Genomic DNA, 17,388 nt, shown 5'->3' with positions numbered 1-17,388 from the left:
AGGTCTCTACCATTTCTGTCCTTTATTGTGCCCATCTTTGGGCAAAATGTTGCCTTGATATTTCTAATTTTCCTGAAGAGATCTCCAGTCTTTCCCCTTATTTTTTTTTCTTCTAGTTTTATGTACTATTCATTTAATAAGGCCTTCTTGTCTCTCCGTACTATTCCTTGGAACTCTTTGTTTAGTTGGATATACTTTTCCCTTTCTCCCTTACTTTCCATTTCTTGTCTTTCTTCAGCTATTTGTAAAGCCTCCCCAGATAACTGCTTTGCCTTCTTGCTTTTCTTTTTCTTTGAGATGGTTTTGTTCGCTGCCTCCTGTACAATATTACATACCTCTGTCCATAGTTCAAAATTATTAAAATACCAGATAGAAAATAACAAATCACGTCGTTTTCACACCTTTTTCAAGATTCCACAGTGAATCCAGTACTGAGCAGCTCTAGCTGCATGCAACAAATTCTGATAAATTCTCTTTTCATTTTCATTCTGTGACAAACATTTTCTAATTTTTCTTGTTATGGCTTCTTAGATATACCCGTCATTTAAAAGTGGACATTTAATTTTCATATACATGAGATTTTAAAGCATTTTTGATATTAATTTCTCATTATATGCTTTCTTCTCTGCAATCACCCTCTGTGTTTCTTCAGTTTTTCAACTTTATTGAGACTTTCAATGGCTAAGTCAAAGATCTCTCTTGGTAAATGTCATATTGCACTTAAAAATATGTGGGCTATTTTCAAATATCTTTTGATGTTGATTTCTAACATGATTCAGACTCTGTATGATTTCAATACCTTTAGACCATGAAAGTTTTGCACCTTGTTTTATATCCTTGGGTATGTTAAAGTGTCTCCTGGTTTATAGTCTATAAGAATTTGAATAGCATTTGTATTCTGCCATTGTGTGAAAATTGTATAAATCTTAATTATATTTAATTGGTTCATAGTGTTTTTCAGGTCTACCATATCATTCTACTTTTCTGTCTATTCATTCTATTAATTTTTGAGAGTTTGATATTGAAACTCCAACTATTAATAAAAATTTTAGTTTATCTACTTAAAAATAATTGTAGTATATAGTGGAATGATATGTAACTCTGTTCTGCATTTTTCAATTCTCCTATAAATGTGTTATTATACTTTTACTATTTAAATGACAAAAAAGAAAGAAAGAAAAAATAAATTAGAAACTCAATGGTTATGTGAGGTTAGGAGGTGACTGCAAAGAAAGTAAATTAGAGAAACAATGCCTCACTAAAGTCAAATAGTGGATAATTATAAGCATGTAAGCTGGGAAGAGGCTAATCAGAGTTAAAGTGTTATAAGTATATAAATACCTTGTATGTCTGAAAGAAAGGTAAAGATTCTGATTAACTTAAGACTAAGTTCAAGATGAATGTTTAAATTTTAAGGTAACCATTAAAAGATTACCAAGAAAAGGCTTAATTTCTAAACATGATGGGGAAGAATAAAAATAAAATGTAAAAACCACCAACGAAAAAATCAAACATAATCAAACCAAAAAAATACAGTAAAGACAGAGGGGGGAAAAGAAGGGATTAAAAAAAGAACAAAGAAAAATTTAAAAATATGACAGGATAAAGAAATAAAAATGCATTATAATAAGACTAAATGTAAAGTATATGGAACAATGGGAATACTTCCATAAGACTGGTAGGAATGAAAATTTGCACAATTACTTTAGAAAAAAATACATGAATTGAACAATTATTTTCTGAGCATATACCATGAGCCACATGCTTTTCTAGGAATTGAGGAAACAGAAGGAAAATTTTAACAATATCTTAAGCAAAACTTAAAGTAAACACTTTGACTTCATTAATATTTTAGCAATCAACATGTGAAAAGCATATAAATGATACTCAACATTCAGAATAGCATTACCTATTGAGGAAAGAGGTAAATATGATCAAGAAGAAAGGCACAGGCAATGTCAAAGATTCTCATTCTTACCTGGATGGTGGGTACATGTGTATTTATTATTCTTTAATCTTTAGACATAAAATTCAATCATTCTTGCATATAGTTAATATTTTCATATAAAGAAATAAAAACAATTTTATAAAAATAATGCAAATAAAATATCCATCACAGAAGGTACTCAATATACAGTGGTTCTTATTATATTAAGCAATAATAATACTGAAAAATGCAATTAACTACAGTGCAAATTGTTCCTGAGCGAAACAGTTAACAGATGAGTTTTGTTGAAAGTAAAATTTACTCTGGAAGAACACAGCATGCCGGTGAGGGAGGTAAGCTCATAAATTTAAATTGGAAGTAATTTGGTGGGAGATGAAGATGGCAGAGTAGGAGGACATGGAGCTCACCTTTTCCCACAAGCACATAAAAAATACATTGACATATGGAACAATTCTCAAGGAAAAGTAACTGGAAACTGGTATAAGGACCTTCATACAACTGAGACTGAAAGAAAGATACAGCTAGCTGTGCAGGACAGGAAGAGAAATGATTGGGTTGGGACCTATGCCTGTGCTTGGGAACTTAGAGGAAAAGAGAGATCACAGGGACGGACATTCGTCCTGGGAGTGAGTGGGCTGAACCACAGACCGGGTGTCCCAGTCCCAGTCTGGGGAGACGCAAGCCCCCGTGGGTACTGTGAGAACTGTGAGAATAGACAGAAAGGGTGGAGAAGCCCAGAGGCCACTCATGAGGGGTGGGCAGGCACTTGCGCAGGGTGGAGAGAGGTCTGTGCTAGCAGCTGCCACTGTGCTGTCCTCCTCAGTCCAAGCAGAGAGAACACCCAGTCCCACTGAGTCTACGTCACAGCATGTACTGGACCTAGGGCACCCAGGACCTGGGCAAAGACTTGGCTTAGGGGTGCAGAGGTGACCTGGGGGTGCAGGGTGCAGCCCAGGTAGGCAGTGGCGGCTTGCTCAGGAGGTGCCCCAGAAACAGCCCACATTTGTGACGGTAGCATGGGGGCAGACTTCCTGCACCTGGGGCCTTGCTAAGTACACCAGCCTAAGCTGAGCAAACACCCCAGCTCGGCTCACTCTAAGCCACAGGACAGCACTAGATCTGCGGGCACCACAACCAGGGAAAGGGGTGAACATGGGCTGCATCTGAGCAGAGGTGCTGCTGTCTGCAGAGGCAGACTTAGACGTCTGCAAATATACAGCCCCACTTGCTGCACGACTCCCCTCCTTTGGGGCAAAGGCCCCAGTGCAAGGAGAAGTAAAAATACATACTAAGGGAAACAGAGCCAGTTCTAGCCTGACCTGGGATTCTGCTTTGGCCACTTGGGAGCAAATCCCGCCCCTGACAGGGTGGTGACATTCAGTGGCCAGAGAAGTCCCATCTCATATCGTGTGCAGGTTCTAGCTCCTCCATCAGCAGCCACACCTCCTACCAAAGTGACAGGTGCCAGCACACCCTGAGGAAAGATGTGATGGGCACCCATATCAAATCCAGCCCTCCTGCTAAAGACACTGGGCACATGCAGTCTGCATAGGGATGCTCTCACATAAGAATACTCCCTCAAGACCACAACAGGCACATCTTTCACCTAAATTCACAAAGACAGAGAAAACTAAAATGGACAGACAGAGGAACTACTCTCAAATGAAAGAGTAACAGAAAATCCCTGAAGAAAGTAAATAATGAAACAGAAATAATTTTCCAGATAAAGACTTTAAAACATTCCTAACTAAATTAAGGAAAATAATTTATCTAAACACAGATCATTTGAACAAGGAACTAGAAAATATAAAAAAACATATAGCTGAAAACAGATAATTAATTAAATATCTGAAATAAATAAAAAAAAAACTCTAGAAGAAATGGATGCAAACTAAATGACACAGAAAAATGCATTTGTGATCTGGAAGATAAAATAATGGAAATCATCCAATCAAAATAGCAGTTAGAAAGGCAAATTTTAAAAAGTAATATACGACATCTTTGGGATAATATTAAGTATGCCAATATTCACATTATAGGGTTTCATATAACATGAGAAGAAAAGCGAGAGGAAAAAAGGGTATCAAAAGCATGCATGATTAAGTTGTGGCTGTAGATTTCCCAAACGAAAGGAAGGAAACGTTATCTGGGCACAGGCAGCACAGAGGCTCATTAACAAGATGAACCCAAACATACCTACAGTAAGATATGTCATAATTAAAATGGTAAAAGTTAGAGACAGTTCTAAAAGCAGCAAGAAAAAAACAGAGTTGTATACAAGGGAATATCCATAAGGCTAACAGTTGATTTTTTTGTAGAAACTTTGCCGGTAAGAAGGGAGTGGCATGTATATTCAAAATTTGGAGACTCTACTCAGCCATATTATCATGTAGAAAAGAAGGAGAGATGATTTCTCAGACAAGCAAAAACTGAATGAATTCAGTAACACCAGATCTACCCTTAAAAAAAAAAATGCTGAAGGATCTTCTCTAAATGGAAAGGAAGTAAGCATCTATAGGAAAGGATAAAGCACATTAGAAAAGACAGATATATAATAGGGATCACAGTTTACTTAAAAAACTTAAATAAGCCAATATGTGGATTAAAAGATAAAAAACTATAAAAGCAACTCTACAATAAACAGTTACGGGATAAACATCAACAGTAAAATCTGAGCTCAAAACCTAAATATGGGGGAGGAGCGAAAAAAATGTAGGTCTTCCAGAACACATTTGAATTTAAATGCCTTTCAGTTTAAATGAAGTAAATATAACTCTGGGTCAACATACATGAACCCCATGGTAAACACACAGCAAAAACTTACAAAAGATACACAAAAAATAAAAAATAAAAGAAATCAAGCAAATTACTAAAGAAAATCATCAAACCACAATGGGAAAAGCAAAAAAAGAAGAAATAAACAGAGAAGACCTACAAAAATGACAGAAAAATAAGTAATAAGATGGCAGTAAGTAATTTCAGTTCAGTTCAGTCACTCAGTTGTGTCTGACTCTTTTCAACCGCATGGACTGCAACACTCTAGGCTTCCCTGTCCATCACCAACTCCCAGAGCCTATCAATAATTACTGTAAATGTCAACAGAATAAACACTCCATCAAAAGATGGCTGATTGGATAAAAATACAAAATCCTTCAATACACTGTCTAGAAGAGAATCACTTTAGGGAAGTGAAGCACTTCATACAGACTGAAAGGGGACAGAAAATAGCTATTTCACGCAAAATGAAAATGACAAGAAAGTGGTAACAATATGTGTATCAGACAAAATAGACTTTAAAAGAAAGGTTATTACAAAGGCAAAGAAGAACATTATGCAATAATAAAGGGATCAATGTAAGAAGATATTACACTCATTAATGTATGCACCTAATAACAGGAGGACCTAAATATATAAAGCAAATATTAATAGAAACAAATGAAGAAAATGACAATAGTACAATAGCAGTAAACTTTAACATTCTGCTGACATTAATGGACAAACTGTCCAAACAGAAAATCAATCAGAAAATCAATAAGGTCCTAATGACACAATAGAGTTGGATTTAATTGATATCTACAGGGCACTGTAGATGCCCAAAGGAAGCATATGCATTCTTTGCAAGTATGCATGAAATGTTCTCTATGATAGATCACATACTCAACACAAAACAAATCTGAACAAATCTGAAAAATTACATCAAGCATCTTTTCTGACCACAATGGTCTTAAACTAGGAATTGACCACAGAAAGAAAAATACAAAAAGAATAAACACATGGAGACTAAACAACATGCTATTAAAATGGGTCAATGATGAAATCAAAGAGAAATTAGAAAATACCTCAAGACAAATAAAAATGAAAATATAACTTTACAAAATCTTTGAGATGTTTAAAAGAAAAAAAAACACAAACAAACCAAAAAACAGATCTGAGAGGGAAGTTCACAGTGACACAGGTCTTTCTCAAGAAATAAACAACCTAACTTACCATGCATGAGAATTAACAAAAGAACAAAGCCAAAAACCAGCAGAAGGAAGGAAATAATAAACATCACAGAGGAAATAAAATAGAGATAAAAAAGACAATAGGAAAGAATAAAATCAAGAGGTGATTTTTTGAAAGGATAAATAAAACTGACAAATGTGTATCCTGGCTCACCAAGAAGAAAAAAAGAGGACCCAAATAAACAAATTAAGAAATGAAAGAGGTGAAATAATAACTGACATCACAGAAATACAAAAAATCATGAGAATACTATAAACAGTTACATGCCAATAAATTGGACACCCCAGAAGAAACAGATAAATTTCTAGAAACATATAAATTGCTAAGACTGAGTTAAGAAGACAACAATTTGAACAATCACTAGAAGTAAAATAGAATCTGTAATAAAAATAATAGAATCTGCAAACAAAAGTCCAGGACCAACCAAATAGCTTCACTTGGGAATTCTACCAAACATAGAAAGAACTTATACCTATCCTTTGTGAACTATTTCAAAAAATTTGAAGAGAAGGGAGCACTCCCAAATTCATTCTACAAGGCCACCATTATTGTGATATCAAAACCAGACAAAGATGCCACAAAAAATTAATCATGTGCCAATTTCATTGATGAATACAGATGCAAAATCCTCAAAAAATATTAGCAAACCAAATCCAATAATACATTAAAAAGATTATACACTGTGATCAAGTTGGATTCATTCCAGGGGCACAAAGATGATTCAATGTATGCAAATCAATCAATGTGATATATACCCCATTAACAAAAGAAAAGATAAAAATCACATGATCACCTCAGAAGACGCAGAAAAAGCACATGACAAAATACAACATCCATTCATGATTAAAACTTGCATCAAAGTGGATATAGAAAGAACACATCTGAACATAGTAAAGGCCATTTGCAACATACACAAACCCAAGATAATACTAATGATGAAAAGCTAAATTACTTCATGCTAAATTCAGGAACATGACAAGAATGCCCACTCTAACCATTTCTACTTAAATATTAGAAGTTCCAACCACAGCAACAAGACAAGAAAGAGAAATGAAAGGTATCCAAGTTGAAACTGAAAACGTAAAATTGTCACTACTTGCAGATGACATCTGAGAGTCATCTGTTCTATAGAGAGAAAACCCTAAAGTCTCTACAGAAAACTTTTAGAACTAATAAATTATTTAAACAAGGTAGTAGGATACAAGATTAATATATAGAATTATGTTGTGGTCTATAAACCAATAATGAAATATCAGAAAGAGAAAGATAGCCATTTAAAAGCCATATCAGAAAGAATAAAATGCCTAGGAATAATCTTATGGTGAAAGACATATACTCTGGAAACTAATAAAACAACAATGAAGGAAACTGAAGTTGATATAAAGTGGAATAAGAGATCTACAGATTTAATTCAATCTCTATTAAAATATCAGGACATTTTCACTGTACTACAATAAACAATCATAAAATTCATATAGAAACAGGAAAGACTGCAAATGGCCAAATCATCTGTAACAAAGGAGGTAAGAATATACAATGGAGAAAAGATCATCTCTTAACAAGTGGTTCTGAAAAAACTGAAGTCACGTGTAAAATTACGAGATTAGAACATTCTGTCACACCATATACAAAAATAAACTCAAAATGGTTTAAAGGCATAATGTAAGAACAGAAACCAGAAAACTCCTAGAAGAGAGCATAGGCTGAATACTCTTTGACATAAATTATAGGAATATTTTTTTGAATCAGTCTCCTAAGGCAAAAGAAATAAAAGCAAAAATAAACAAATGCAACCTAATTAAACTTAAAAGCTTTTGTCCAACAAAGGAAACCATAGACAAAATGAAAAGACAAGCTATGGAATGGGAAAAAATATTTGTAAATGATGCACCAGACAAGGGATCAATATCCTAAACATATAAAAAACTAATAAACTCAATATAAAAAAAAAAGACAACCTAATCAAAAAATGGACAGAACACAGAACCTGAATAACCATTTCTCCAAAGAAGACATACAGATAGCTAATAGGCACATGGAAGGACACTCAACAAAACTACTTACAAGAAAAATGCAAATCAAAACAATAGAGAGATAACCAGTTCACTCTTGTCAGAATGACTACCATTGAAAAAGCCTACAAATATTGAATGCTGCAAGGATATGGACAAAAGGGAACCCTTTTACACTGTTAAAAGCAGTGTAAACAGGTGCTGAAATTTTGGAAAATAGTAAATAGCTTCCTCAAAAAACTGAAATCACAACTACCATATATGATTCAGCAACTCTACTCCTGGGTATGTATTGGGAAAAAAATGAACACACTAATTCAAAAAGATACACTCACCCTAATGTTCATAACAGCACTATTTATAACAGCTATGTCATGTAAGCAACCCAAGTGCCTCTCAACAGATGACTGGATTAAGAAGATGGGTGTGTGCTTGTGTTTTGTGTGAGTGTATATATAATGGAATACTACTCAGCCATAAAAAATGAATTTCTGCCATTTGCAGCAACATGGATGGACCTAGAGAATATACTTAGTGAAATAAGTCAGACAAAGACAAGAATTATATGATATCACATGTGGAATCTAGAACACAATACAAACGTATATACAAAACAGACTCAAAGGTATAGAAAAAAAATTTATGATTATCAAAGAGGAGAGGAAAGGGGGGAATTATGGACAAATCTCAGGTATGGGATTAACAGATATAAGCTACTATATATAAAAGAGATGAACAGCAAAGATTTACTGTATAGCACAGGAATTATAGTCATTTTATAATGACCTATAATGGAGTATAATCTGCAAAAATTCTGAATTACTATGCGATATACTTGAAGAACATGGAGAAGGAAATGGCAACCCACTCCAGTATTCTTGCCTGGAAAGTCCCATGGACTGAGGATCCTGGTAGGCTACAGTCCCTGGGGTCGCAAAGAGTCGGACACGACTGAGCGACTTCACTTCACTTCATACTTGAAGCTAATATAATACTGTAAATTAACTACACTTCAATTAGAAAAAATATTGCAGGTAATTTATCTTTGATTAAAAATAGGTTCCAATAATTTCTTGAATAACTAATGTCATCTTTAAACTGTAAATAAAAATACAAATTTGTCAGTTTAACCGTAAATAAAAATGCAAATTTGTCAGACACATAAATGTCCTTAACTTTTTCTGATATCTAACAAATGATGAATTTTAAAACTGTCACTCCTTAATATATTAGTCACGTACTTCCCAACCTAATACAAAGAATACCTCATTAACTATATTCAGACATTGGGTACCATTGCTCACTACAGATTTCTTCAAATGTTATAGAAATGGCAAGAATAAAGTAAACATCAGTGAAATGGCATCTGTAACCCAAAGCATCTTTCTCTGGTACAAAAATATAGATAGCAAGGAGGTGCAATAATTTTCCAACTTCAAGCCAACTAAAAAGTATATCCCTATTTCTATGTTTAACCATACCTACTTATAAGTTTAACAATGGGATCAAACGAGACACATAGTATTAGTTCAGTGTTAGAAATTACTTTCCAGTATATCCTGATATAAAACTGTCTCCGTAGACTACTAAAACATGAAGGAGTTCATGAAGACAATGCCCCAGAAACATACATTTCACAGATAATTTCCCTCATCAAATTCTAACTTCTCTGCCTTTCTTAAAAATTGTACCCCCCACCCAATTTTTTGTTAACTTGTTCTGTTAAGAAAAATGATGGATAAGGAAGAAAATAAGATAACTGGGACATTGTTTCTTAAAATAAATTGCAACCCAGAAAAAAAAATTGTTTTGGCTAATGACTTAATAACCACACAACCAGTCAACACCTTTTCCCTGTGAAATATTTATATTACCAATTTCCTAGATACTATATGTAAATACTTATAGGAAATAGAGCAATAAGATAGAATTTTATTACATTTTAAACAACATGAACACATTTATCAGTAAATAGGAAATATGTTAAAAATGTAATGGACAATAAAGTTGAATCTGTCTACAAAGTAGCAACTAAAATAGAAGGATCTACTTCAAATTAAACTGATACAGATATTACTACATTAATATGCAACTATTTAAAAAGGTAAGAGTAACTTAGAAAACATGGGTGGACAGAAGCTAAAATGGATTTTAGAAAAAAATATTTATTGCATGAAATTTAGTTTCAAACTCTGAAAACAAAGACTGCTCTACTAAATACAGTCACTGAAAATATCTGGAATAAAAGCAGGGAAGCTGAATTTACACAGAATGTAGGTTTCCTTGGCTATAAAACTAATTTTATTTTGCTACAAAAATAATCAGTTTCCTTAGGCTAAAAGGAAGACTAAAAGTGGAATACCGATTCAATATGCAAGCAACTCACAGTTCTCGGAATCAATACAATTTAGATGATTTTCATATCTCTAAAAAAATTAATCATTTTTTTAAAGTATGTGCTAGAAAAATTTAACTAGCTTAATTCAAGGAATAAACACTGCCAGGTAAAGTCATTAGCTGAATAATTTCCTCCTTATCCAGAGGAATGATTAGTATTAAACCTCAGATATTCCAAAATGTATATAACAGCAATATCATTAAAAAACAGTAGTTATTCATTTTTAGATATTAATAGATATGGTTTTAAACCTCAAACATTCTATTTTTTGATGATGTTAATGTTACTGATTGTAAAACTTGCCATTATCCATAACTTACATTTCAGCCACAAAAAGAAAGTAAAACATAGAAAAAGATACTCAGGATTTTGAAGACACAAGGGAGACATATCAAGTATCTAATTAATGAGAAAATTTTATAGAGCACAAATCAGATTTGTGTGATGGTACAGATTTAAATAGTGGTACAAAGAGATTGCAAGCTTTCACTCGCTGATAAAACACAGAAGATTTCAGGGTACTGTAAAGTGATGTTCATTGCTACAGATGTGCAAAAATGGTAATTTTGGCCTAAACTATAAACGTTAGCAAGAAGCTGGACAAAGGAGTTGGAACTGAGTCAGAATTTGAACAATGAGTAAGATTCAAACTGGTGTTATAAGGGTATTATTAGAGGACCATGCAAAGGTCTGAATATGTGAGTGAATGGTAATGCATAATTACTCTAGCTATGCATTTTTATACTCTTCCTAAATGTAAAAAATCATTATTCACAAAAACTGACAGGAAAGTAGAGGCTGTGAACCTTTAGCGCTATATCCATTTTCATATTTAAAAAACAAACGAACAACCCAAAAACCTTCATATATTTTTGCTGTCAGCTCCCAGGTAACCTGAGAGGAAAAGTTTTAAAATCTTTTTCTGCTTAAAATTTTTCTTTTTTAATCATCTTGTTTCTTTTATAAATAGAAACTCTCAATATAAAGTTATCCTCCATATGATTTTTTGGATACATTGCTACCATTTTCTTTTTATCTAAGTAGGTTTATATTTTGTTGTTTAGGATTTAGCTTCCCTTCACTTTTTCAAAAATTGAGTAATGGGGTATTACTTCCTTGTACTTATTGCCATTACAGGTTTGAAGTCTAATTAACTGCAAATGGATAACTCAAGAAACTAATGGCTCCAATCTTTTATCCTCACAAAGAATGACAATACTTCCTTGCTATAGTTTCACGGAAGAAAACTGAAAAAATTTCAAGTATTTACCATTTCCAGTTTCTCTACCTTAACGCGAACAGATGGACTTAGGGAAATCTTCTTTCCTTGTGGCCCATAGTTATCAGTCCAAGCAGGGGCAATATCTAAGAGACAACAGGGTACACATTAATAAGAAATTTAATTGGAATAGAACTTTTCATTTGACAGGAGGTATTCTTGGCTCCTGCTGTTCAGAAAGAATTCTGGCTAATCAGTTGGCAGCTTTCACTTTTGTTTTCATTATTTTTTGTTCTTTAAATCTAAAACGTATCATATAAACCAGCTTCACTTAAAGCCTTAAAAGACGTGGTCTAAAAAGAGTAGCCAATTATGCATTAAGTCCCACAGAAATATTAATTTAAAATACAAACACACATCCCACCACTTACCCTGTCATCATAATGCCTTATTAATTGCAAAATGAAAGTCTTTTTTTCTTCCAAACTTAGTAAAATCATATTAGAAATTCAAAAAGGTCATAATTTCTCTTTGGCAAAAGTAGTTTGCTATATGAGTTCTGAAGGTACTATGGAAAAACTCACAAATGCAAACTGTTTCAAGGTTGCACAAAAAGTATGATTAGTCTGAGAACTTCTTGAACTGAAAATCTTATTTCTTATTTTACAGAAGGGTTATATTTTGAGGAGCATAAATGATTCTCAAGAGTTGAGTGTCATACACCTCTCACCCATTCTCTAACGCCTTCTCAGTATACCCTGACTATTTAGACGAGCTCTATCCTTGATTTATGAGTAAAAACCAGGTGTCCCAAGGGACTAGAATTTGAAAAATTATTTGCCTTAATATGCCAAATTTTGTCAGATTTCTGCAATTCATGTCAATCTTTGTATCTAAATTGTCACCATTCTAAATACACTTTTAAATGGTATTTTACTAGTTCTACATAGAAACAAGAGGAAGAGAAAAAACTTTTTAAAATGTCACATTTTTATGCAGTGTTTTAATTTTTTTTTTTATTTCTCAGAGCATCTGTCTCTGAGTACAAAATGATTTGCATTCTCTTTCCTAAGAACATAAGAAGTGCATATGAAAATAAATAGTCTTCCTCTAAACCTTTAACACTTCCTTAACATTCTATGTAAAATCTTGAATATAACTTATAGGTGTCAAGATCATAAAAAAAAAAAATGGTTACTGACTTTTAACTTTAAATGGAATTCAAAGGTTGAGAAAGACTGATTTTAGTATAATAGAATTTTTACAAATTTGACAAAGGCAACAAAGATGTCTTTTTACTGTGATACCTAATTGTTGGCCAAGGGCTAAAAATAAATTATGAATACATTCTTTTTCCTCTTAAGAGAAATTTTTTGCCAAACCTGAAGTGTAGCATAAAAGGTCAGCATGGAGTAAAGTGGTATGGAAACCCAAGTAGGAGATAAGTCAAACATTATTTTTCATTTTTAGGGTGTGGACATGTGAGTCTTGACAATGACTTTTTAGCCTGGTTCCTGGCCTATCATTAATGCACACTAACACAAGGTGAACCCAAGCTAACTTAATCATGAACTCAGATCAAGACTAACTCTGAGCGTGAATTACTCAATTCAAGTGTGCGTGGAAGGGGTGCAGAGGAGACAGAAGAGAGGGCAGGACAGGGACACATACCAAGGCATGTGTTTTTACTTATGTTTTCCTACATCCAGGCATAAACATTCACTGTGTGCAACAGTGGATATAAGAGAAGATTAGCACAAGAGTTGGACAAGACTTAGCAACTCAACCACCATGCTTACTTTTAGCCAGGCAGTACACTAAGTACTTTGGAGAAGGCAATGGCACCCCACTCCAGGACTCTCGCCTGGAAAATCCCATGGACCGAGGAGCCTGGTGGGCTGCAGTCCATGGGGTCGCTAAGAGTCGGACACGACTGAGCAGCTTCACTTTCACTTTCCACTTTCACGCATTGGAGAAGGCAATGGCAACCCACTCCAGTGTTCTTGCCTGGAGAATCCCAGGGACGGGGGAGCCTGGTGGGCTGCTGTCTATGGGGTCGCACAGAGTCGGACATGACTGAAGTGACTTAGCAGCAGCAGCAGCAGCACACTAAGTACTTTATGTGCATAAACGCATTAATCGACAATAACCACAGTGACACAGGTATTATTATTTCCAACTAAAGATGATGAGACCAAGACCCCAAAAGGTAAAGAAACTGGCACAATATCATATGGCAAGTAGGTGACCATGTAGGATTCTAATCTCTTATGACTCCTTAAGCCAATTGTTTAAATGTGTCAATATCTTTCATAATCAGCAGGAGGAATAAAACAGATCACTTTACAGGAAGTGTAATGGTAAAATTAAAAACTCTAGAAAACTACTATGAAAACTATGTGTACGTGTGTGTTAAGTCACTTCAGTCGTGTCTGACTCTATGTCAGACTGTCACCCATCAGGCTCCTCTGTCCATGGGGATTTTCCAAGCAAGAATACTGGAGTGGGTTGCCGTGCCCTCCTCCAGGGGATCTTCCCAACCCAGGAATCAAATCCATGTCCCTTGGTCTATCTTCATTTGCAGGTGGGTTCTTTACCACTAGTGCCACCTGGGAAGCCCATGTAAACAATAAAGTACTGTTAATAGTAATGACGGCATTAGCAAAGAAAGTCACTCAGTTGTGTCCAACTCTTTGCGACACCATGGACTGCAGCATACCAGGCTCCTCTGTCCATGGGATATACATACATACAAAGATTAAACAGGAGATTAATGTAAAATTATACTAACCCCTCAATGGCTTAACAAAATCTCTCTTCTAGCCAAGCATCCCCTAAATCTTTACCTTGAGCCAAAACTTTAGGAAGATCTAGGCATAAATCCAGCATGCGTTTGTGCATGCTGTAATTCATGGTAGCTTGATCTGGAAAGCACCCACCACAGTTTTCCTCAACTTTCAGTGTCCCTCTCAGTTTCAGCCTTGAGCGCCTTATTTACTCATGTGGTGGGGGATTGAGAATTTTCAAAGTATGGCTTATTTCTCTTGGATCTTCTCTTCCTTTTCTTCTTTTTAGAAGAAAGGAAATGTTTTATGAGTGCAAAATCAATGCCATTTGGTTAATACTATGAACCTTACCCATGGATGTTTTTCTCATCACTAGCTTGTTTTCAGTTATAAAAGCCTTACTGCAGGAGAATTAAGGCTTCTGCTGTGGTAAAGTTAAAGTAATGGTTGTCTTTCTTCACACATAATTCTTTACTGACTTCCTCAGGAATGTCTTTAGTGTGGTTTTAGCTTCCTCACAAACTCTCCCTTCAGCTTATGGCAGTAGTAAACAGCTGGATTCTGAAATATGAAATTTATATAACAGAATAGTTTCTAAAAGCATACTCAAGTATAAAGTGGATTAAAAAAATCCTAACCAGTTTTACTGGCTTCCCTGGTAGCTCAGCTGGTAAAGAATCTACCTGCAATGCAGGAGACCCCGATTCAATTCCGAGGTTGGGAAGATCCCTTGGAAAAGGGATAGGTTACCCATTCCAGTATTCTTGGGCTTCCTTGGTGGCTGAGACAGTAAAGAACCTGCCTGCAATATGGGAGACCTGGGTTCGATCCCTAGGTTGGGAAGATCCCCTGGAGGAGGGCATGGCAACCCACTCCAGGGGCCTGGCGGGCTACAGTCCATGGGGTCGCAAAGAGTCAGACATGACTGAGCAACTAACCACAACCAGCTTTACACTTTACAATGTTTTTGAGATGGGAACAGGGGTAGATTTGCCTCATTAAGTTTATTTTTGTTGAGATTATATTAACACTCATATATTTTTAAGATTAATAAATACCAGCTGGCTGATGGAGTTTAGACGTGACAGTTAAGGATCTAATTTGGGAACAATTTATAAATAACTACTTAGAACAAGTCACAATGTATGTGAGTTTCCCACAGAATTTAGAGTTGACTTTGTTTTTTTCCCCTCAGAAATATCTTGTCTACTACATTCTTATGGAAGAAAATGATTGGTCCTAAAGTCAATTCCATTTCAACTCTAGAAAAATTTCCCATTTTAATTGCATTTTAATATCTACATAGAGCTTACTCACTCAAATTTTTCAGTAGATTATTTTTCTACAACAAAATCAAGCATCATTTCTTATATTCACTGGTGCAAATTTACCTCAGTTTATTCATTACTGTAGGATCTCCTTGCTCTAATTGGATTTGCCTCCTAGGAGCACCTGACATGTAGCTCATCCTTACTTTTTTGCTTTTGATGATGGTGCCTCATTCACTTAGGATGATCTCTTATCTTCATGCATCCACTGATGTTTATCACTTCTTTCAAGATATAGATGATGTCTGACTTTTGCCAAGAAATTTTTCTCTATTGATTTCCATATCTTGTTCAGTCACTCAGTCACGTCTGACTCTTTGTGGCCCACCTGGCTCCTCTGTCCATGGAATTTTCCAGACAAAAATACTGAAGTAGGTTGCCACTTTCTAGTTCAGGGGATCTTCTCGATTGAGGATCAAACCCTCATCTCTTGTGTCTCCTGCATTGGCAGGTGGATTCTTTACCATGAACACCACCTAGGTATTTTGTGACAAATCAGTAACTATGTACTAGCTTCAGGGGTAGACAAGAAGGATGTAAAATTGAATTGAAAGATAGAAGCTTTCACTTCTGCTCTAAAATATATGTCCTGGAATATTATCTGAGCTATATTCTAAACTTCAGTTTCTGTAAAATTAATAATAGCAAAATGTACTGAGAATATTCTCTGTACCAACTACAAATTGCTTAATATACATAATCTTGTTTAATACTCATAAGAACCCCGTGAGGAAACTATTTCAATATAAGCTAATTCAGCTAATAAGTTGGGAACAGAGATCTGAATCTCTAAGTTTGCATTCAGGGCCTGGTAATTAACCATTGTATTTCACTGTATCACACTCCAGTCACTTACGACTTCTTTTCTTAATCCACTTTGTTCCCGTCTTCACATGTCTTGTGCAAGTATGTTATTCATCAATAAGATAGTATGTGTGTATGTGCCATGTGTACTAGGTCGCTTCAGTTGTGTCCGACTCTTGTGTACCCTATGGACTGTAGCCAGCCAGGCTCCCCCTCCATGGGATTCTTCAGGCAAGACAGTACATTTCTCCTCATTTATTGATTGATTTCTGGGTCTTCCCTGCTGCACACAGGCTTTCTGCAATTGCGGCGGGCAGGGTCTGTGCTCTGGTTGTGGTGCACAGGCTTCTTTCTCACTGTGTGGCTTCTCGTGTTGCAGAGCACAAGCTTGAGGGCACATGGGCTCCAGCAGTCATGGAGCGTGGGCTCACTAGCTGTGGCTCGTGGGCTCTGGAGTGTGGACTCACTACCTGTGGTACACAGGCTGAGTTGCCCTGTGGCATGTGGATCTTCCCGGACTGGGACTGAACCTGTGTCTCCTGCATTGGCAGGTGAACCGCTGGAGCACAAGAGAAGTCTGACAGTATACATCTTAAAGTCCCAAAACTACTCACCACCTGCTCTAGTCAACACAGAACATGGCACATAGTCAAGTACTTATCCAATAAAATAATCACACATACACATAAACAAACATACACATATATAATGCTTTCCAATCTGAATAATGAAGGTTTTTAACCTCATATTTTATTTGACAATATACTATTAAGTATCTCATGAGAAATATTCTAATTCCTTTACAATTCTTACTGAACCATGATAGTACATGACATACTCAGTAAACATTTACTGAATAAATAAATGGCTAAAAGACACATTAAGTAG

The 17,388-nt window shown here is 35.3% G+C and overlaps 1 protein-coding gene across 11 annotated transcripts in view; it reads right to left on the bottom strand.

Annotated features, from left to right (window-relative positions):
* STXBP4 (syntaxin binding protein 4) overlaps positions 1-17,388 on the bottom strand; it is a 206,025-nt gene that overhangs the window by 143,888 nt on the left and 44,749 nt on the right. For 10 of the 11 annotated variants that reach the window (XR_006341150.1, XM_043902705.1, XM_043902709.1 and 7 more), the window contains one exon: positions 11,634-11,728. Coding sequence is in view for 10 of the 11 variants with exons in the window: in XM_043902705.1 (XP_043758640.1) it covers positions 11,634-11,728 (95 nt within the window). In the remaining variant the exon portion in view is untranslated. The remainder of the gene's footprint in view (positions 1-11,633; positions 11,729-17,388) is intronic. The other variant, XM_043902707.1, reaches the window with a different exon arrangement.

This window comes from Cervus elaphus, chromosome 5, assembly GCF_910594005.1.
Source record: "Cervus elaphus chromosome 5, mCerEla1.1, whole genome shotgun sequence".
Classification (NCBI taxonomy): Eukaryota; Metazoa; Chordata; class Mammalia; order Artiodactyla; family Cervidae; genus Cervus; species Cervus elaphus.
The sequence above is the reverse complement of the archived record's forward strand: the minus strand, read 5'-3'. Positions and strand labels throughout refer to the sequence as shown.